This window comes from Panulirus ornatus, chromosome 10 (genome assembly GCF_036320965.1).
Source record: "Panulirus ornatus isolate Po-2019 chromosome 10, ASM3632096v1, whole genome shotgun sequence".
Classification (NCBI taxonomy): Eukaryota; Metazoa; Arthropoda; class Malacostraca; order Decapoda; family Palinuridae; genus Panulirus; species Panulirus ornatus.
The window spans coordinates 58,961,897-58,985,202 of record NC_092233.1 but is presented as its reverse complement, the minus strand read 5'-3'; the positions used below and the strand labels follow the sequence as shown (position 1 = coordinate 58,985,202).

Sequence of the window (23,306 nt, the reverse complement as noted above, 5' to 3'; positions counted from 1 at the left end):
AAAGATTGACCAAGAGGATATATGTGTCGGAGGTGGAGGGAACGAGAAGAAGAGGGAGACCAAATTGGAGGTGGAAAGATGGAGTGAAAAAGATTTTGTGTGATCGGGGCCTGAACATGCAGGAGGGTGAAAGGAAGGCAAGGAATAGAGTGAATTGGAGCGATGTGGTATACCGGGTTTGACGTGCTGTCAGTGGATTGAATCAAGGCATGTGAAGCGTCTGGGGTAAACCATGGAAAGCTGTGTAGGTATGTATATTTGCGTGTGTGGACGTATGTATATACATGTGTATGGGGGGGGGTTGGGCCATTTCTTTTGTCTGTTTCCTTGTGCTACCTCGCAAACGCGGGAGACAGCGACAAAGTATAATAAAAAAAAAATTAAAAAAAATATCTATATATATATATATATATATATATATATATATATATATATATATATATATATATATGGTTGTTTAATTTGTTTATGGATGGGGTTGTTAGGGAGGTGAATGCAAGAGTTTTGGAAAGAGGGGCAAGTATGAAGTCTGTTGGGGATGAGAGAGCTTGGGAAGTGAGTCAGTTGTTGTTTGCTGATGATACAGCGCTGGTGGCTGATTCATGTGAGAAACTGCAGAAGCAGGTGATTGAGTTTTGTAAAGTGTGTGAAAGAAGAAAGTTAAGAGTAAATGTGAATAAGAGCAAGGTCATTAGGTACAGTAGGGTTGAGGGTCAATTCAACTGGGAGGTGAGTTTGAATGGAGAAAAACTGGAGGAAGTGAAGTGTTTTAGATATCTGGGAGTGGATCTGGCAGCGGATGGAACCATGGAAGCGGAAGTGGATCATAGGGTGGGGGAGGGGGCGAAAATTCTGGGAGCCTTGAAGAATGTGTGGAAGTCGAGAACATTATCTCGGAAAGCAAAAATGGGTATGTTTGAAGGAATAGTGGTTCCAACAATGTTGTATGGTTGCGAGGCGTGGACTATGGATAGAGTTGTGCGCAGGAGGATGGATGTGCTGGAAATGAGATGTTTGAGGACAATGTGTGGTGTGAGGTGGTTTGATCGAGTAAGTAACGTAAGGGTAAGAGAGATGTGTGGAAATAAAAAGAGCGTGGTTGAGAGAGCAGAAGAGGGTGTTTTGAAATGGTTTGGTCACATGGAGAGAATGAGTGAGGAAAGATTGACCAAGAGGATATATGTGTCGGAGGTGGAGGGAACGAGGAGAAGAGGGAGACCAAATTGGAGGTGGAAAGATGGAGTGAAAAAGATTTTGTGTGATCGGGGCCTGAACATGCAGGAGGGTGAAAGGAGGGCAAAGAATAGAGTGAATTGGAGCGATGTGGTATACCGGGGTTGACGTGCTGTCAGTGGATTGAATCAAGGCATGTGTATGGGGGTGGGTTGGGCCATTTCTTTCGTCTGTTTCCTTGCGCTACCTCGCAAACGCGGGAGACAGCGGCAAAAAAAAAAAAAAAAAAAAAAAAAAAAAAAAAAAATATATATATATATATATATATGCATATATATGTACATGTCTCAGTATGTGTATGTACATGTATGCATATGTGTATATGTTATGTTTATGTATGTATATGTGCATATATGGGCATTTATGTATACATAAGTGTATACGAGTGAATGGGCCACTTTTCGTGTTTCCTTGAGCTACCTTGCTCTTACATGAGAAACAACAATTAAGTGTAATACAAAAATATGTACATGTGTATATATGTATATGTCTGTGCATGTATATATACATGTATATGTTGAAATGTACAGGTATGTACATATGTGTGTGTGGACATGTATGTATATACATGTGTATGTGGGTGGGTTGGGCCATTCTTTCATCTGTTTCCTTGCACTACCTCGCTAACGTGGGAGACAGCTACAAAGTATAATAAAAATAAACAAAATCAATTTTCATACTTAGTTGCTGTCTCCCGCAATTGCGAGGTAGCGCAAGGAAACAGATGAAAGAATGGCCCAACCCACCCACATACACATGTATATACATAAATGCTCCTATACATTTCATAGTTCCTTCTTTTGGAAACAAATAAAGAACACTGTTTCCCGCGTCAGCATGGAAGAGCCAGGAAACAGACGAAGAATGGCCCATCCACTCATATACATATATATATATACCTGAACACCCATACATGCACATATACATACTTTCATATACATAAACAGACATATACATATTCACACTTGCTTGCCCTCATCCATTTCTGGTGCTTCCTAGCCCCAAAGGAAACAGCTTCACTACGCCCTAATTCAGCAAGGTAGTGCCACGAAAACAGACAGAAAAGGCACCTCCCTAATCACTTCATTTTAAGACTTTTCTATGCCCATTAATGCTGCATACACATTTTCCTCTAAACATATCTCTATTACAGTCTAAGGGCAGAAATCTTATGTATAAACACTCTCCCTCAGTAAAACTATTTTGTTCTTAACCAAATTGGAATTCACTAATTCATTTACCACAGTCAATCACTACCTTACTATGAAGCTGGCTAGTTATCCTGAGAGCTATTCTAACATAATTCTAACATGTCACTTATGCTAAGATGACACTTCACAATAATCATAAAAATTCCTTTTACTTCCTTTTCCTTTTAAAAAGTTGAACACTTATTGCCTTTGTCTGGCCATCAAACATCTAACAACTTTTTCATGCTTAACAATCAAGTTTTGAAACACCATTAAAGCACTTCTTACATGATCATACTGTTCCAACTTTTATTTCCACTAAAGAGCTATTCTTATCTGTAATTATACATGACTATGAAATCAATTTAAACTTGTCAGTTTTTAAGTCCTTCTTGCATTCACAAAAAATATTTTTTCTCAATTGTTACCTTTTTTACTTTACCTTATTACTATATGCAATTTTACCTGGAGCTGATGATGAATTACCTCACTGTGGCTGGTCACTTGAGGTTTTGACAGCACATCTTACCTAAATGTTCTTGAACCAAATGATATAATGAAACATGACATACTTCATTCTAAATTCCTGACTGCCTTCTTACCTGCATTAGTATGTCATGATGAAGCTGATTATGTATATTCAAGATTATTTCACATTATGACAACATTAACTGTTAATATAGTAATTCTTTATTAAGTCTACCTACACAACAGTGCAGCATCTCATAAAGGAGCAGTACATCCCTAGATAATGAGATTCTATCTCTGCAAAATTCTTCCCACTGATCAATAGTCTTCCCTCAAGCAAAATTCTTTTCCCCATTGTTTATATCAATATTCAACTGACAGTAAACATCCTGGTGTCATAACTATGTTGGGTGCAACCCTGATATTACTGATTCCCTAGTATATTTCTTGGAGGTTTTGGATTAATTCCTGAAGTTATGCATTAATTCATCAGACTTATCCTTCATAAAGCAGTGCTGGCAAGAACTATAAAAAGCATATCTTTAATTGTATTCTTGCTGATATCAGAGAAATTCTGCATCATAATTTACACTTTAGCTCCAAGGTAACAGATTTTTATCCCATCTTATGACCAATCACAGAATCATTTGCACACACAATATTAAATCAAAAAGGAACCAAACACTAAGTCAGAACAATTAACAGTCTTGACACTGTTATGGGTTTGAGTGACTTACCTTAATTTTCATTCCTAGCAATTACAAGTTTTTCTCTAACACCACTGATATTCTATATCAACTATAACCCTTAGCTTTATGTTCATAATCTGATTTGTATTCCTTACAGTTTCATATGCAATGACTGCTTTTGCTGTGGTTTCCCCAGTCATATTCAAGTTTCAAAACTATTGCACTTACCTGATTAACATCAGCTTAGCAGGAACTTACCTCCATCTTCATCTCTTCCTGCGAATTGCAAAAAAGGCAGAGTCCCTATACAACATTTCAAGTGTAAAAGTAGTCCTTAATGAACTCTACCCTACAAAGTGAGCATGGAAAGCATAGAGGCAGAGCCACTGCATAAAACACTTAACTCAGACAGAACACAAAGTGTAACCTGACTGACTTGGTGGAGTTAAGCTCATAACATTTTACCACTATGAGAGAGAGAGAGAGAGAGAGAGAGAGAGAGAGAGAGGAGAGGAGACGAGAGGAGAGGAGAGGAGAGGAGTGGAGAGGAGAGAGAGGAGAGGAGAGGAGAGGAGAGGAGAGGAGAGGAGTGGAGAGGAGAGAGGGAGAGGAGAGGAGAGGAGAGGAGACGAGAGGAGAGGAGAGGAGAGGAGTGGAGAGGAGAGAGAGGAGAGGAGAGGAGAGGAGAGGAGAGGAGAGGAGAGAGAGGAGAGAGAGGAGAGGAGAGGAGAGGAGAGGAGAGGAGAGAGAGAGAGAGAGAGAGAGAGGAGAGAGAGAGAGAGGAGAGGAGAGGAGAGGAGAGGAGAGGAGAGGAGAGGAGAGAGAGCGAGAGAGAGCGAGAGGAGAGGAGAGAGAGAGGAGAGAGAGAGGAGAGAGAGAGGAGAGGAGAGGAGAGGAGAGGAGAGGAGAGAGAGAGAGAGAGAGAGAGAGAGAGAGAGAGAGGAGAGGAGAGGAGAGGAGAGGAGAGGAGAGAGAGAGAGAGAGAGAGAGAGAGGAGAGAGAGAGGAGAGGAGAGGAGAGGAGAGGAGAGGAGAGGAGAGAGTGAGGAGAGGAAAGAGAGAGGAGAGGAGAGGAGAGGAGAGGAGAGGAGAGGAGAGGAGAGGAGAGGAGAGGAGAGGAGAGAGAGAGAGAGCACACAGAACAAAAAGATAATTTATACTGACCTGTAAAAAATTAAATGCTAAAGGAATGCAAGTATTTGTAATTTCTAATTAATAATATCTAAACACTGGAAATCATAATTTACCCATGAGAGTCAGCTGTTCTGTTGTTTTGACATTAGTAAGCTACTAATTCAGTGTTTTGTGACCTGTGTGTAAAGAAGCATGTAACCAACCTAACAAAATTGCTTTCCTTTAAGCTTTATCCAACCATTTCTTTTTATTGGATATTTCTGGTTATTGGATTCCATCTATCAAAAATCTATTGCAACCACAACAAAGCCTTAAATTTTGTAATGCAAGTAGCTTACATACCTAATACAGCAAATTTCAGTTCCTTACTGATAACTCTTCAATTCCTCTCTACCTGAACCCCTGAAAGCAAAAAATACTAATATTTTTTTTTTCAAGTGTAACTTTCTTTGTCTATTCTGAACTTCAGTTGCAGTAATGGATAAAAACTCATGGGTAAACAATTACCTCATATGGGGCAAAGTACTTTTTCTTCAGCAGGAATGTCAACATATGGAATGATTTCCCGAGGGGTCTGCCAAATGGTTGAAAGCAGAACTCTAGATATGCTTAAGACATGACAATTAATTTACTTCAAGTCCACAACTTACAATTATATGCACCTCCTTAGCCATACAGACAATTTGCAGGTTATTCTCTTTGAATCAGCTGTATACCTTCTAAGTTTTACCACATTATTCTTCGAGTTTCTGATATCCACTATCACAAACAACCTCATCAGAACACAATGGTCTGCTGCTGTTTGAATTTCACTGTTTTCTTGCAATTACTTTCTAAGGTTCATTTCATTTTTCTGACACTTACTACTTTAATTCAAATGATGCAACTGCAATGATAGGCCATCTTTCTTATAAATTCTTCAATTCTATAATCATATGTTCCATCACATTTTCATCTATACAATTATTAGCTGTTAGTAAAAATCAATCAAAATTCATTACTTTTCATAACTTCACCTTTTCCAGTGTTGGAGGTGGAACCAGGAAAAGACACAAATGGCTTTATTGTTCTCGTCTGCTCCCTAGCAGTCATATATAATTATAATGCACCAAAACCAGAACTCCCCATCCATAGCCAAGCCCTACAGACCTTTCTGTGGTTCTCCCTGACCACTTCATGGGCCTTAAATTTCCCAAATACATTTATTCCTTCCACTGTTATGATCAACATTAAGAAAAATGAAAAATTCTTTAATCAACCTTTCATCTATGCATGTTCTTCAAAGACCTTTTATAAATCAGGCTGCTGTTTCCTCAAGAGCTTTAACTACACTACCTCAACTCTACTAAATCTGCTATCTTCTAAACAATAAATATGATACACTGATATGAACTAGGGTTCAGAACATTGCACTAAATAATTTCTTTATCATTCACAGTAATACTTTAATTTCTGCAGTTAACTCTCACCATATCTTAGAATTCTCTTGTATACAACAAAACATCTCTTCCTTCATCTATATCATGCATGCTCTGGGGTGATTAAGTTCACAGGAGGGAGAATCAGAGCACACATAAACAACTGCCAGATATAGAATTCTGACTCTCATAACATAAAACATAATAAAAATGACACTGTTCATAAGCAGACATAGGAAAATCTGTACAAGAAATGCTTCCAACAGACGTGTAAGTGTTTCTCCTACAGTTAATAATAGAAAAAGCTGAACACCAACCTCAGACAAAGGTTTGTGTAGATCAGTTTCAAGGTCTAGAAGTGTAGGTCTATTCGTCTGATTTGTTCGTAGATTCAATGGCCATGGTCGAATCTGCTCAACAGGATATTTCTGCAAATAAACAAGGCCTTATATTCATATACATAAAATATTATGAAAGAAATCAGTGGGTACATGTTACTCAAATTTGAGCAAGAAACTGTGTTTGTAAAACAATCATGCCTCCTGCATATAGTTTTGTAACCCCTCATGAATATCATGCTGTGACCAAAGCCACTGACCACATGACTTTAAATCATATCAAAAAACATAAACATTTCTTAGCATTTAACTACACACAAACAGGACTTGAAGTGGAGTTATAATCGTGGAAACCACACAAACATTGACTATTCCCATAGTAACAAAGACTGGGAAATGGAATCCAGCAGCAAGGAACCAGAGTACTGTGGTGAAAGGTTTTCTGATATGTACAAAGGACTAGGAATGGTGTTACTTCCCACCTTATATGCAGAGGGAAGTAAGAAAGGTAGAATAGTTTTATTAAGATGACAAAAATCACTGTGCAGTGGTGATGATACAGGTAGCACTCTAGCAAGCTAGCAAATGCAAGGTAAACAAAACAAAAGCTAAGAACAAGTACAGCATGATGAAAATTGAGGATCAAAGAAACTTTGAAAATATTATGGTTAAGGCATGAGAAAATGGAAAAATATTTCATAAATTCATGAGCAAATTGTCAGTTACAAAGCAGCTAATAAAGCTAAGGGATTAAGTGGGAAGAACTAATGAAGGTACGTGAAAAACTGAAAAAAGTTCCAAGTGTTTTCAAAGTGGAAGACACAAATGCCCCTACACACGAGATGGGATGGAGATAAAATTTTTGAAAACATTTATTGAGATAGCTAAAATAGACAGTACCAGAATATAAGACTCATGGTCAAAATGAGATTTCATCATACATGTTGAAGAGAGCTCCTGAAACTGTCCAAGATGTCACAGTAGAAAGGCAAAGTACCAAGGAAATGGAAAAAAGCAAATGTCAAACCCATCAATAAGGAGACTGGAAAGAGGTACTAAAATGCAGACCAGTCTCCTTGATGACTGTAGCCTGTAAATCACTGGAAAAGAAAAGCAGACTTTCTACAAAGTAAGAAAGTCAAGTGTAATGAACCTTTCAGATTTCTATGAGAGTGGATTGTTTGTACGTGGAGAGATAGAAAGTATTTGGCACTGAACTACACAAGAAGATGAATATGTTGATGGATCACCACAATGGAATAAGGGAGTGACTCCTCTGATTGTTATTATATGATTGTCAGAAGAACCTCTAAATGGGAGAAGTCATAAACAAAGTGTCCCATGCTTCTGTTCTAAGATTTGTTACTTTTCTTAATCTATGTGAATGAAATGCGTCAGTACCTGAATTTGTTCGCAATTGATGTAAACGATATGAGGGTAGTCATAAGCGAGCAGGATTGCATCAACTCAAAAGAGGACGTAGATAGACCCCAAAGTTGTTCTGATGCATGGTTAAGGGAATTCAACCAATGCAAATGTAAACTAATGAAGATAGGACAAAATGAAAGAAGACCTCAATATGATTATTATCTAGCAGGAAATAAGGTTCAGGGTTATATGTTCACCACACCAAAAGACACAAAAAGAGCAAAGGTTCAGGAGAGGGCAACAAAAATGGAGCAAGAATTAAAAGGGTGTTATTTTGAAAGGTTAGAAGCCTTGCATTTGCCCAACTCTGGAAGAGAAAGGAAAAAATAAAGGATAAAAGATAAAGTATAAAAACCTTCAAGCTTTAGAATCATATTAATGATACAAATTATTCAAAAAATGTAGGTATAACGATAACTGGAGGACATATGAAATTAAGCAAGAAATTTGTCAAAAGAGATGTCAAGAAATACTTTTATAGTATAAGAGTGATGACTGATATAAAATGACTGAAATATAGTGCCAACACCTTCAATGGCTCATCCTTTCTATTCCCTAGCATAACTGGCACACTCATATGCCACTTCTCAGCCTTTTGTGCCTCACCCTTGATAGGCTACTGGAAGACGACAACTATTGCAGTGCTTCCCAAAGGCAGCAGGGTTCCCAAACTGTCCAAAAAACTAAAACTCTAGCACACCTTAAGTGTTTCTCCATATCTAAAAATGAAAATACTACTACTGTTGCCTTGATGGAGTTGGACAACGCCTCCCCCTTTTGTTCCTCTCTTAAGGGTGTAATAACAAGGCACCACGAGAAACTGGGGTGAGGCTTGGATACTCCAGAAAACTAGATTATCCCCCTGAGGCACTGAAACTCCAAACTCTTCCCAGTTTTGAGCCTATACTGAAGTAGCAGGACCTCCTAACCTCTTTGGTTATAATACTACCACTGCCACCATCCACCTGATTTCAGCTCCCATGGTTTCATCTACTGCTATGTCCATTCCCAGGAATCTAAAACACTCCACTTCCTCTCACACACTCTCCCAAACTCAGACATAAGCTTCTGTAGCTTACTACTTAAGTTCTGCTTCCAGAGCTGCGTGGTCAGTAAACAGTAACCTACTCATTTCCCAGACCCCCTCCAACATCAAAAGATTGCAAACTTGAGTAATGTTCCTGTTTTGTTAAAAAGGTATAATATTAATGTATTCTTCTGCAATAACAATATGGTTAAGAAAAGTCTACAAAAATTCTGCAACTTTCAGAAAAGGTGTGAGTACAAAATTCCCTGTAAAGAGTGTGATCAGCTTTACACTGGTCAAATTGGTAAGGTTCTCATCATCAAGAACAAGCAAAAAAACAGTATTAGGTATAGTCAATAATTTAATGCAATAACTGTCCACCCTAAAGAGTTTGGTCATCAAAAAGACTGAAGCAATAATGCAATAATGCAAACATTAGCTAATGCTTTCCACAAATTCTGCATGGAGACTGACTATTGCAGGGCTGGTTGTTATGATACCAGCTTTCCTTGCAAAGATAAGCTACGGAATTTTCTTCCTTCTTTTGTCTTTCCCTCATCATATAACTTTTTCCTTTGGTAGTAAGGTCTACAAACACTTGCAGATTCCTGATTAATTTCTACTTTCCTTCTACAATTTTTTTCTTTCATCAACAATGGCCTTTATTAGGGCATTACTTGTCTGTGCTATGTTGGTAAAAAAAAAGAGGGGGGGGAGTATTGTCACCTCCTTGAGTATCACAAGGAAAAAAATGTGGGCACTAGAATATTTATACAAGGTTAGAATGGCACCCTATAAAACTAAAAACCCTGAAACAAGATGTAACTCACAAGGCTTTCTGCAACTTGCTCTAAGAAGTCCTGTAGTGTTGCACATTTTTTGACCCGGAATATTCTATAATTGGCCTTATCTGGATCATAGAGGTCATTACCCTGGTGACCAGAAAAGGAATCCTCAAGGATTACCTGAAAAAGAAGTGGAGTCTCTAGAATAAGTGTCTCACTGACACAGATACAGTTTAAAAATAAATTATCTAGGCCAAACAATCCAAGAAACTTCAAAAATGTGGAAAATTTGATAAAATTTTGCAAAGATGCAGCATTAGTGACTATGTGCAATAAGTTGCACTACACTAATGTCACAATATTGCATGCAACAGGGACTGAGAAATTCCACAAATCTTGTCAGAACAAATTTAAGAACCACTCACTTCCTTATTTTTTATGTACATAATCACCATTTCTCGCATTAGCAAAGAAGCGTTCAAGAATAATGAGTGGGCCTTAAGAGGAGAAAACTCCTCACTTGGCCCACTCCCTATTCTTTCCTTTGAAAAAGTAAAAGCAGTGGAGAGGAATCCCAGCTTCCTGCTCCCATCCCTTTTTTGTCACCCTCTACAAAATGCAGGGAACATGTGGGAAGTATCCTTTCTCCCCTATCCACATCCAGACCCCACGGACCTTTCCGTGGTTTACCTCTGACGTTTCACATGCCCTGGTTTGGTCCACTGACAGCATGTCGACCCCAGTACACCACACTGGTTTCAATTCACTTTATTCCTTGCATGCCTCTCACCCTTCTGCATGTTCAGGACCTAATCTCTCAGAATCTCTTTCACTCCATCCTTCCACCTCCAATTTGGTCTCCCACTTCTTGTTCCCTCCACCTATGATACATATATCCTCTTTTGTAATCTTTCCTCACTCATTCTCTTCACATATTCAAACCATTCCAACACACTCTCTTCTGCTCTCTCAACTACATTCTTTTTATTATCACACATCTCTCATACCCATTCATTACTTACTCTATCAAAGAAGGAACAGAGAAGGGGCTATAAGAGGATAATCCCTCTCAGGCTCAGTCCTCTATTCTTAAAGCGGGAAATGGCAAATATGTAATGAACTAGGGTATGTGAAGCATCTGGGGTAAACCATGAAAAGGTCTGTGGGGTCTGGATGTGGAAAGGGAGCTGTGGTTTCACTGCATAACACATGGCAACTAGAGACCAAGTGTGAACGAATGTGGCCTTCTTTGTCTTTTCCTGACGCAACCTCACTGGAGGTGTGTGTGTGTGTGTGCGTGTGCTGTTTCCTGTGGGGTAGGGTGGCAACGGGAATGGATGAAGGCAGCAAGTATGAATACGTAAATTTGTATATATGTCTGTGTATGTATATGTAGGTATAGTGTGAAATGTATATGTATGTATATGTGCGAGTATGGACGTTTATGTATATAAATATATGTGTATATGAGTGGCTGGGCCATTCTTCGTCTGTTTCCTTGCGCTACCACGCTGATGCGAGAAACAGCGATTAAGTATAATAAAATAAATAAATATATACATTGCATGCACTATAGATAAGACTGTATGGAGGAGGGTGGAGGTGTTGGAAATCAAATTTTTGGGGACAATCTGTGGTGAGGTTGACAGAGCAGATGATGTCCTGAAATGGTTTGGACATATAGAGAAAATGCAACAGTAAACAGATTAAGCTAAAAGAACCCAGGAATGGATCAAAAGGTTACACCCTAAGCACTGTCTTGGAGTGATGAGGCATGTGTAATTTTTTTCATACATAATCATTTCCCGTGTTAGCGAGGTAGCATTAAGAACAGAGGACTGAGCCTTAGAGTACAGATATATGCTGATAAAAATATAATGAATACAATGTCTCACCTGGACATTCATATAAAGGTGAGCCTCATTTCGCTCTTTGCGGCGTATCATCTCAATTCGCTTTTCTTCTTGTAATCGGTCAATAAGCTCCTGGGGAATGTCATCCTCTGTAACTTCTTGAAGAACTGTTCTGAGGGATGACTCTCTTATGTACACAAGCATATAGGCATTTGTACAGTGTTTCACTGTTAAGGTTAGGTCATCCTCATGACCTCCAAAGTTGTTATGTATGGCTTCAATCCTAGAGCATTTTGACACAACATCATCATCAAACTTACACCACTGTAAAGAAAAGATATGACAAATGACAAATTACTACTAATTCACTTCATATATGGAGGAGCATAAAAAAGAAAAAATAAAGAAATATGCCTCAGCAGAAAAATGGCTTTGAATGTAAATCAGAAATGTATGTCCCTAAGTGATTAAGAGTTACAATGCTTTGATTTCTGACATTTCAGACTTAGGACACTTTAGCATTAGTTACTATGTATCAACATATAACAATATACTTTGAATGGGACAGATTGAAAAACGAAATTTTTTCTACATTAATATCTAAAAGAATCTTTTTCAATAATCAAAGTCTGAGGTGATTGTGTACTTATCATGCATACCTTAATCACATCACAGCAAATTCATTAAGTTTGTATCTAACCAACTGGCAAAATCTTTTATTAGTTTTCATCAATGTTCAATGCTGTGTAATCATTACTGGACCCACAGTAAGCAAGGCTGGTTGTCCCTCATTTGAAACAAATGCTGAATTAGACGATTCTAGGCTGATATTGATATGCCATAGACAATCTTAGTCACCTCCATCTCCTTCCAGAAGCACTCATTTCACTCGACCACCATCTCAAAAATACAAAAATATTTAGCACCTACCATGGTGACATTACACAGCTGTGACACATCTCATGTTTATTTCAAATCAAACAACAAGTCATACCATCATTTAACTCTTAAAACAAATGATTCCATGGTGAAAGCTCTATACACAGATTCTGAAATACAAGAAACTATCACTTTCCAAGGTGGTGTTGCAAGAGCCTTTAGAAAATCTCTACAATTTACCACCACCATCCATACATAAGCTTTCTCAAGTAACTCGAAATACACAAAATCAATTAAGGGTGGAGGATGGTGTGGAATTATATGTTTGAAAGAAGTCTCTCAGAAGACAAATTCAAAAGTGTAAATCATCTACCACTGAAAATTATAAAACATGTTCTGGCTGGTTTGAACGTCTCAAGAGAAACTAATTTACACATAGTACACAGTACATACTACCAAAGATGACAGTTATGAGAAGAGTATAGATATGCTCCACTATCCTCCATCAAGCAATTAGAAAAAAAAATACAGAAGCTCCTCTTTTTAAGATGGAGTTACCTTGTGATAAACCCACCATAAGCTGAACATCATAAGTAAAAAACACATTTAATATGTACATTTAATACTGCATTTCTAACCTACCCAACATCATAGCTAGGCCTAACCTACATTAAATATTCTCAGAACACTTTCATTAGCCTACAGTTGGACAAAATCAACTAACACAAAGCCTATTTCATAATAAAGTCTTGAATATTGCACCATTGCAAAGTAAAAAAAATCATAAGTCAAACCAACGTAAGGCTAGGAGCATCTGTAAATGTATTCTTCATCAACCCAGCCAAGGACATGATGTGTCAAGGAGGTATAAGGCACTAAAACAAGGGATACTTCTATACATGCAACAACTAAGCCTAAGAATTTCTTGCCACAGACTTGCATCTGTTAATTTTCATATTTAATGAAAATAACAAAAATTTGATGGGGCTTGAAGCGGCGGTTGACTTTGCCACGCTCTTTTTTCTTTTCTCACTCTATCTGGTTCCTAATTCTACATTTAACATTAACATATAAATACTATACAGAATGTTTCATTATAACCTAAAACTATTTCCCCAAAACAAAAAAATTCTGAAATTTAGCAACCCAACAATCCTAACCTTGCCAGATGTGAAATCATGTACATGTAAATTGCATGAAACAGTTAATGACTGAAATGTGGTCTTACCTTTCCATCACCCTTTGGATTAATGAAGACTACATAGTGGCCTCCATGGTTATCCCCTGAGTGAACTAAGACAGCATGGAGAACATAAGTGGCTGGAGTCGAGTCAGCTTTCTGCAGAAAGTGGTCCATGTTTAACTTCTCTGGGAACTCGTATCTAGAAATAAAGGAAAGAAATTTTCTTTATTAATGAGAAACGATGTAACTTATTCATTTACCAGTGACTAACACAAAACTACACTAAGTCTTTGAGTTATTGTGCTTCAAATTGTCACGTTCCAGACTTATAACACTTTAGCATTATATCATGCTTTATCAACTACAACACCGTGATTTGACTTATGACAGAGGAAAAAAATTTATAGATTTCATAAAATCTGAAGGAATATTCTTTGAATAATACATAATATAATGATATTGGAGGCATCTGTGTACTAATGCACATCAAAATTTTTCATAAATTTTATAAATAATAAATAAATGGATGTTAATGTGCTGAGAGGTGCAACTGGAGGGATGTCTGATCATTATCTTGTGGAGGCTAAGGTGAAGATTTGTATGGGTTTTCAGAAAAGAAGAGTGAATGTTGGGGTGAAGAGGGTGGTGAGAGTAAGTGAGCTTGGGAAGGAGACCTGTGTGAGGAAGTACCAGGAGAGACTGAGTACAGAATGGAAAAAGGTGAGAACAATGGAAGTAAGGGGAGTGGGGGAGGAATGGGATGTATTTAGGGAATCAGTGATGGATTGCGCAAAAGATGCTTGTGGCATGAGAAGAGTGGGAGGTGGGTTGATTAAAAAGGGTAGTGAGTGGTGGGATGAAGAAGTAAGAGTATTAGTGAAAGAGAAGAGAGAGGCATTTGGATGATTTTTGCAGGGAAAAAATGAAATTGAGTGGGAGATGTATAAAAGAAAGAGACAGGAGGTCAAGAGAAAGGTGCAAGAGGTGAAAAAAAGGGCAAATGAGAGTTGGGGTGAGAGAGTATCATTAAATTTTAGGGAGAATAAAAAGATGTTCTGGAAGGAGGTAAATAAAGTGCGTAAGACAAGGGAGCAAATGGGAACTTCAGTGAAGGGCGCAAATGGGGAGGTGATAACAAGTAGTGGTGATGTGAGAAGGAGATGGAGTGAGTATTTTGAAGGTTTGTTGAATGTGTTTGATGATAGAGTGGCAGATATAGGGTGTTTTGGTCGAGGTGGTGTGCAAAGTGAGAGGGTTAGGGAAAATGATTTGGTAAACAGAGAAGAGGTAGTGAAAGCTTTGCAGAAGATGAAAGCCGGCAAGGCAGCAGGTTTGGATGGTATTGCAGTGGAATTTATTAAAAAAGGGGGTGACTGTATTGTTGACTGGATGGTAAGGTTATTTAATGTATGTATGACTCATGGTGAGGTGCCTGAGGATTGGCGGAATGCGTGCATAGTGCCATTGTACAAAGGCAAAGGGGATAAGAGTGAGTGCTCAAATTACAGAGGTATAAGTTTGTTGAGTATTCCTGGTAAATTATATGGGAGGGTATTGATTGAGAGGGTGAAGGCATGTACAGAGCATCAGATTGGGGAAGAGCAGTGTGGTTTCAGAAGTGGTAGAGGATGTGTGGATCAGGTGTTTGCTTTGAAGAATGTATGTGAGAAATACTTAGAAAAGCAAATGGATTTGTATGTAGCATTTATGGATCTGGAGAAGGCATATGATAGAGTTGATAGAGATGCTCTGTGGAAGGTATTAAGAATATATGGTGTGGGAGGAAAGTTGTTAGAAGCAGTGAAAAGTTTTTATCGAGGATGTAAGGCATGTGTACGTGTAGGAAGAGAGGAAAGTGATTGGTTCTCAGTGAATGTAGGTTTGCGGCAGGGGTGTGTGATGTCTCCATGGTTGTTTAATTTGTTTATGGATGGGGTTGTTAGGGAGGTAAATGCAAGAGTTTTGGAAAGAGGGGCAAGTATGAAGTCTGTTGGGGATGAGAGAGCTTGGGAAGTGAGTCAGTTGTTGTTCGCTGATGATACAGCGCTGGTGGCTGATTCATGTGAGAAACTGCAGAAGCTGGTGACTGAGTTTGGTAAAGTGTGTGGAAGAAGAAAGTTAAGAGTAAATGTGAATAAGAGCAAGGTTATTAGGTACAGTAGGGTTGAGGGTCAAGTCAATTGGGAGGTGAGTTTGAATGGAGAAAAACTGGAGGAAGTGAAGTGTTTTAGATATCTGGGAGTGGATCTGGCAGCGGATGGAACCATGGAAGCGGAAGTGGATCATAGGGTGGGGGAGGGGGCGAAAATTCTGGGGGCCTTGAAGAATGTGTGGAAGTCGAGAACATTATCTCGGAAAGCAAAAATGGGTATGTTTGAAGGAATAGTGGTTCCAACAATGTTGTATGGTTGCGAGGCGTGGGCTATGGATAGAGTTGTGCGCAGGAGGATGGATGTGTTGGAAATGAGATGTTTGAGGACAATGTGTGGTGTGAGGTGGTTTGATCGAGTGAGTAACGTAAGGGTAAGAGAGATGTGTGGAAATAAAAAGAGCGTGGTTGAGAGAGCAGAAGAGGGTGTTTTGAAGTAGGTTTGGGCACATGGAGAGAATGAGTGAGGAAAGATTGACCAAGAGGATATATGTCGGAGGTGGAGGGAACGAGGAGAAGAGGGAGACCAAATTGGAGGTGGAAAGATGGAGTGAAAAAGATTTTGTGTGATTGGGGCCTGAACATGCAGGAGGGTGAAAGGAGGGCAAGGAATAGAGTGAATTGGAGCGATGTGGTATACCGGGGTTGACGTGCTGTCAGTGGATTGAATCAAGGCATGTGAAGCGTCTGGGGTAAACCATGGAAAGCTGTGTAGGTATGTATATTTGCATGTGTGGACGTATGTATATACATGTGTATGGGGGGGGGGGTTGGGCCATTTCTTTCGTCTGTTTCCTTGCACTACCTCGCAAACGCGGGAGACAGCGACAAAGTATAATAATAATAAAAATAAAAATAAATGGAGCATATACATGGAGAACAGTATATTGAATTTAGGCAGCTATCAAGCAAAAAATGTAAATTTGAGAAATTACAGATCTTGGGGGTCATAAAAGTACCTAGTTACTTAAACACACAACAGATAAAATCAAGGTGGGCCTGGATACTTTTGCACTCTGGATAAGCATGAGTGAAGTACATCTATGCAGTAAAGAAAATTATACAAAGCAAATTCATATGCCCTGGTTCAGCCCCATGACAGTACATCATTCCCAGTGAACACAGCTCCAATTTGCTATATCTCTTGTATGCCTTATACCCTCCTACACATTCAGGTGTTGAGCTTTCAAAGCATCTTTCACTACATCTTTCCCACATATTCCTTGTTCCCACCACTTCAGATATGTATATGCTCTTAGTCATCTCCTTATTGGTCTTTTCTGTTCTGTATATCCCAACCATTTCAACACACTCTTCAGCTATCATAAATACTCCTCTTACTATCACAACCTCTCTCTTACCCCATAATTTCATATCTGATCAACTCTTCTCACACTATGTTGTCCTCAAACATTTAATTTCCAACACATTCACCTTATTCTTTACAATTTTGTCTAAGGCCCACATCTCCCATCCATACAGCACTGACAGAACTACTATACCATCATACGTACCAATATTAGCCATTAAAAGGAGTACCCCTCTTTCCACACATTCCTCAATGTGCCCAAGACCTTTGCCTCCTTAGCCCTCCTACTCCTCACTTCAACTCTCATGGTTTCATTTGTTACAATATCTACCTCAAGGTAAAACATCACTCCCTACAAGTTCTTACCATTCAAATTCACACTCTAATAACCTATCTCTACTCACTGTCAAAGCTACTAACCCTGCTTTTATTCACGTTAAATCTTTGCTTCCTTCTTTTACAAGCTGTCCTAAATTCAGCTTCTGCAGTTTCTCACATGAAACTGCAACCAGCACAGTAGCATCTGGACACAACAACCGATTCACTTTCAAGGTCTCTCCACTCCCAAAAGAATATATATCTGCTCCTCTCTCCAAGAACTTTGAATTCTCCTCCCTCATCATCCAATCCAAAAGAACATTAAACAGCCACACTGGCATCAAACATCCCATCTGCAGACTCATGTTCACCTGGAATCATTCACCCTCTTCTACATACTCTTACACATACTTTACTCTCTTGATAAAAGCTTCTTCCAGTTTTTAATAGCTTTCCTTTCACACCATATACTTCTTGCACCTTGCACAGAGCATCTATATCAACTCTATCATTTGCTCTCTCCAGATCCATATTTGCCACACACAAATTCTGCTTTTTTAAGTATTTCTTAAACTCTTCTACACAAACCCTGATCCACACATCCTATACCACTCTAGACCACACTGTCACTCCCTAGTCAGATGTCCTACGCAAACCACCACTCTAAATCACCACTCTTCCATACAATGTACCAGGTACACTTAATAAACTCATAACCCTATATTTCAAACACTATACATGCATTCTGCCAATCCTAAGCCACATCACCATATATACATAAATTTCCTCACAAACCAATAAACAACACAGTCAATCCCTTTCTTGAGAACCTGAATTGCAATACAATCCACTCTAAGTGCCTTACCACATTTCATCTTGCATAAAACTTTTACCACATCCCTCTTCACCAAATCACGTGCAGTAATGCTCTCATTATGGAATATTTTTTTTTTCTTTGTCGTTGTCTCCCGCGTTTGCGAGGTAGCGCAAAGAAACAGACGAAAGAAATGGCCCAACCCACCCCCATACACATGTATATACATACGTCCACACACGCAAATATACATACCTACACAGCTTTCCATAGTTTACCCCAGACGCTTCACATGCCCTGATTCAATCCACTGACAGCACGTCAACCCAGTATACCACATCGATCCAATTCACTTTGTTCAGGCCCCGGTCACACAAAATCTTTTTCACTCCATCTTTCCACCTCCAATTTGGTCTCCCACTTCTCCTCGTTCCCTCCACCTCTGACACATATATCCTCTTGGTCAATCTTTCCTCACTCATTCTTTCCATGTGCCCAAACCATTTCAAAACACCCTCTTCTGCTCTCTCAACCACGCTCTTTTTATTTCCACACATCTCTCTTACCCTTACGTTACTTACTCAATCAAACCACCTCACACCACACATTGTCCTCAAACATCTCATTTCCAGCACATCCATCCTCCTGCGCACAACTCTATCCATAGCCCATGCCTTGCAACCATACAACATTGTTGGAACCACTATTCCTTCAAACATACCCATTTTTGCTTTCCGAGATAATGTTCTCGACTTCCACACATTCTTCAAGGCTCCCAGGATTTTCGCCCCCTCCCCCACCCTATGATCCACTTCCGCTTCCATGGTTCCATCCGCTGCCAGATCCACTCCCAGATATCTAAAACACTTTACTTCCTCCAGTTTTTCTCCATTCAAACTTACCTCCCAATTGACTTGACCCTCAACCCTACTGTACCTAATAACCTTGCTCTTATTCACATTTACTCTTAACTTTCTTCTTTCACACACTTTACCAAACTCAGTCACCAGCTTCTGCAGTTCCTCACATGAATCAGCCACCAGCGCTGTATCATCAGCGAACAACAACTGACTCACTTCCCACGCTCTCTCATCCCCAACAGACTTCATACTTGCCCCTCTTTCCAAAACTCTTGCATTCACCTCCCTAACAACCCCATCCATAAACAAATTAAACAACCATGGAGACATCACACACCCCTGCCGCAAACCTACATTCACTGGAATATAACATATGAAATATAACTAGACCAAAAAATATTACACTCTCAAGAAAAGAAAATAACGTAGTCAACTGACCTGTCATTTATCTTCACATTGGAGTCTGTGATGGGGTCATATTGGAATCTCATGAGGTGTAGATGTAGCACAGGGGGAAAGCTCTGAAATATGACTCCCTTCTCTGCCTCCTGAAGCCCATGTTCTCCAGCATCATATTTATTGTCTCCTTCTAGTGTTTCCACACTGATGTAATCCTTAAAGGATTCATAAACTGTGGGAAAAATAAAAGTTAAAAACAGGAAAGAGCATCCAGCAACTCAAGCATTACTTTGACAATAGTAATGAATTCTCTGATTCCAGGTAATGACAGCTTGCAAATGAAAACTAAGTTTACTTTTCTAGTAAACAATACAGTTAACTTATGACTCATCCAGAGCTTCACACACGTACATGGTTATGTATGTACACTAACTCCAGAAAGTTTCAGTCATATTCTAATATGAACTTAGAGACCAGTGACGATAAGTATTAGGATGTGCCAGCTGTCTTCATCGCATGCTGGCAGCCCTGTAATCCTGGTGAGTTGCCAGTGTTGATGTATGGACATATGTATTATCATACTCATTCCAAACACTTGTAATCCTTCATTCTGAAGTGATAATAGCTCGTGTTCCCTGTGAGGTTTCCTGGCATGTGTAAGGCACTACTGCCCTATATTGCCTGTTTTACACCCAGCATGCTCATGTGGTTCATTGTTCATGAAACGTTCACCAAAACCAAACCCTCTCATTATTTGGCCAAACATGGCATCAAATCGTAACAATGGAACAAACAGATTGTGAACCTCATGTTTGTTATATCACTACATAAGCTACCTCCCATCTCCTTAAACTATACAGAGGTAGTCATTTAGCTGTTAAATTTGTTCCCATAAGGCAGCAATCACTGTATTGGATACCAAGTGGGGGGTTGTGAGGATACACATACCAACCCTCCCGACATGTCACAAGTTAAACGTATATTTTTAGTAGTGGTCGATCACACCCTACACTGATACCTTCTGGAGCTAATTTACATCCTAGGGTAATTTAAAATTTTCAATTGTATAAGTGCTAATGATCTTAACCATTAAGGTTATTCAAACTCATTCTACATCACTAAAATTCAGTGCTCCCTAAGTATTTCACAATGAAACATCCACAGTAATTGTTTTTGGTCACTATTGAGACAGTGCATTTATAATCAAAACATGCAAAACTATCCTGTAACTGTACCCTGTACTTACTGTCTTTCTTTCCTTTTATATTTAGCTGGATATCATAAAAGGTCTCTGTTCTTGATGAAGTGTAGTCTACATGTTTACACTTGAAGTAAGACTGGAAAAGAAGCAAACAATCACCACTGACTACAATACTAGATAATTTACCATCACAATTTAAAACTATATCATCAAGGAACAAATCCAAAGGAAAAAAAATCCAATAAAACATTACAGTCAGTCTTACATCAGTACTTTGCATGAGACTCCAACCATACAAAGATATCAAAGAACTTACCACAGTCTTGCCTTCAAACAACCTCGGAATTACTCCTTCAACACATGTTCCTTTCATTTTTGTTTCCAATTTATCAAGGAGCTGAAAGATTAAAAGACAAAACAAATTAACCATACATTTCAAAGCAAAATCTGCATTTTCTTTGTATAATAAGGAATAAATGCTTCAAGAATAAGTGTTAAAAAAAAAAGAATGTGTTAAAAAATATCAAATGATAAGTTAAATGAGGAAAACTATAAAAATTCATTCTTCCCAACATTTGCTATTAATCAATATAAAACTAAATGGGATTCTAATGCTGAAACTAGAATCTACTGCTAGGCCAGCAGTTTTCTTTTTATACTTTATCATTTCCCACGTTAGCAAGATAGCATCAAGATCACACAAAGAAAGGCCACATCCACTCACATCCATTCCCCAGCTGTCTTGTGTACTTCACCAAAACCACATCTCCCTATGAACAACCAGGCCCCATCAACCTTTCCAGGGTCTACCCCAAACACTTCACAAGGTTCAGTCCCATTAACAGCATGCTGATCCCAGTATACCACATCATTCCTATTCACTATATCCCATGCGTGCCCTTCATTGTCCTGTATGTTCAGGTCCCACCCAGTCGCTAAACATCTTTTTCACTCCATTCTTCCATCTCCAGTTTTGTCTGCATACCAATTCAGCACACCCTCCTCTGCTCTTTCATCCACACTCTTTTTACTACCATACATCTCCCTTATCCTTTCATTACACCACATATTTTCCTCAATCATTTCATTTCCAATGCATCCACCCTCTTCTGCACTAAGAGCAAACTAATGAGCAGTGATGGAATTTGCTACAACAATCAAAAGTATCAAACATATCATAGTCATCATCATCTCAATTCATCAATACATATTACACTAATCTGTGTATCTCTTATGAGTATGACATGCCGATGACAATCTTTTCCTAAATAATCCTCCTGCCCACTACCTTCTTCAAAACTCCACTCAATCTTACAAACTGTACACTTCTTTAATCAATCCCTTCTTTTCCCATTTTATACCGACACTGCAACTCAATATTCAATCTACATATTCATTCTGCATGTCCTCTTTTAAATATTCATCATAAATGCATGTACCTTGACAGATATCCAATATGAAACTATCTATCTATGACACTCATTCCCTCAGGGAACTACCTCAAGGGGATGGCAGAGTAAAATTCTCCATAACAGGTGATCTCCAGTGCTGCTTCTTAGCCTTTAGTGCCTCAACCTTAATAGGCCACTGGCAGAAGGCAGCTGTACTGCAGAGTTTCCAGAAACTCCTTCCTAATATGCCTACAGACTACTACTACAACTACCTAATGTATCTATCTAACGTTTCTGCCTAATGCTCCAACCTACTAATTCTACCTAATGCTCCTGCCTAATTGCCCTACTTGCTACTTCTACCTAATTCTCATCCCTACTACTTCTGTCTCTGTCCTCCTACCATATTGCTGAAAGGCTGGGCTAATGCTTAGAACTCACCACCGTAAAATTTAGAGTTATGATGAATGAGTTGTGCGATTTAAGTGTTGTCAGGTGTTATGTGGGGCAAGGAGAGACTATGTTTGTGGACAGAATGCCAGCAGTCCATGCATGGGAAAAAATTAGTCAGAGTTGTGCAACTTGACAACCACTGAAGTGCTGACTCACTATGCAGCCATCTTTAACCCTGCAATATGAAACAAAGATCTCATATACATGAAAATTCAGCAACTAAGTTTACGATTGCTGGCCTCAACCTACTTATGGCTACTGTCAAAGACAGATCATCAGATCACTTATGAGTAAATGAGTATCTTATCCATACTGACAGTAATAATATAAACTGCCTGCTATGTTATTACATGTGCTGTAAGAATGGGCAATGGTGTGTTCTAACTACACAAGCCCAAACCTAGATCACTGATGTTTGGAATCTAGATATAAATGCTGATCCTACATATAGGAAAAATCAAATCAATAAACTATCCACTTCTTGTCAATTCAAATGGAGAACGAAGCACAATTTAAATCCCTCTATCAAATAAATTCTCTAATATCACAGGAATTCATCTTCCAACACATTTATTCTACCATTACCATCTTGGATGAGTATTAACCATTAACTTCATGAGCAAAAACTAGATATTACTGACAGTAACACAACATGTAATCAAGACTAATTACAAGAATTAAATACTTATATCCAAACTGCTAGAGGATAAAAAAAAAAATGCCACAATGCTGCCATTAAAAAATTCTAAACTTCATATCTCAATATGATCATTCCATATGACCTGGTA

At 38.7% G+C, this 23,306-nt stretch overlaps 1 protein-coding gene across 2 annotated transcripts in view; it reads right to left on the bottom strand.

Moving 5' to 3' along the window:
- The window catches only part of Usp7 (Ubiquitin-specific protease 7), an 85,499-nt gene that overhangs the window by 35,449 nt on the left and 26,744 nt on the right, over nucleotides 1-23,306 (bottom strand). For both annotated transcript variants that reach the window (XM_071665979.1, XM_071665980.1), the window contains exons 7-13: nucleotides 20,991-21,071; nucleotides 20,720-20,810; nucleotides 19,513-19,705; nucleotides 13,670-13,823; nucleotides 11,605-11,886; nucleotides 9,755-9,889; nucleotides 6,449-6,559 (exon numbers count right to left, since the gene is read on the bottom strand). In XM_071665979.1, coding sequence (XP_071522080.1) covers nucleotides 6,449-6,559; nucleotides 9,755-9,889; nucleotides 11,605-11,886; nucleotides 13,670-13,823; nucleotides 19,513-19,705; nucleotides 20,720-20,810; nucleotides 20,991-21,071 — 1,047 coding nt within the window. The remainder of the gene's footprint in view (nucleotides 1-6,448; nucleotides 6,560-9,754; nucleotides 9,890-11,604; nucleotides 11,887-13,669; nucleotides 13,824-19,512; nucleotides 19,706-20,719; nucleotides 20,811-20,990; nucleotides 21,072-23,306) is intronic.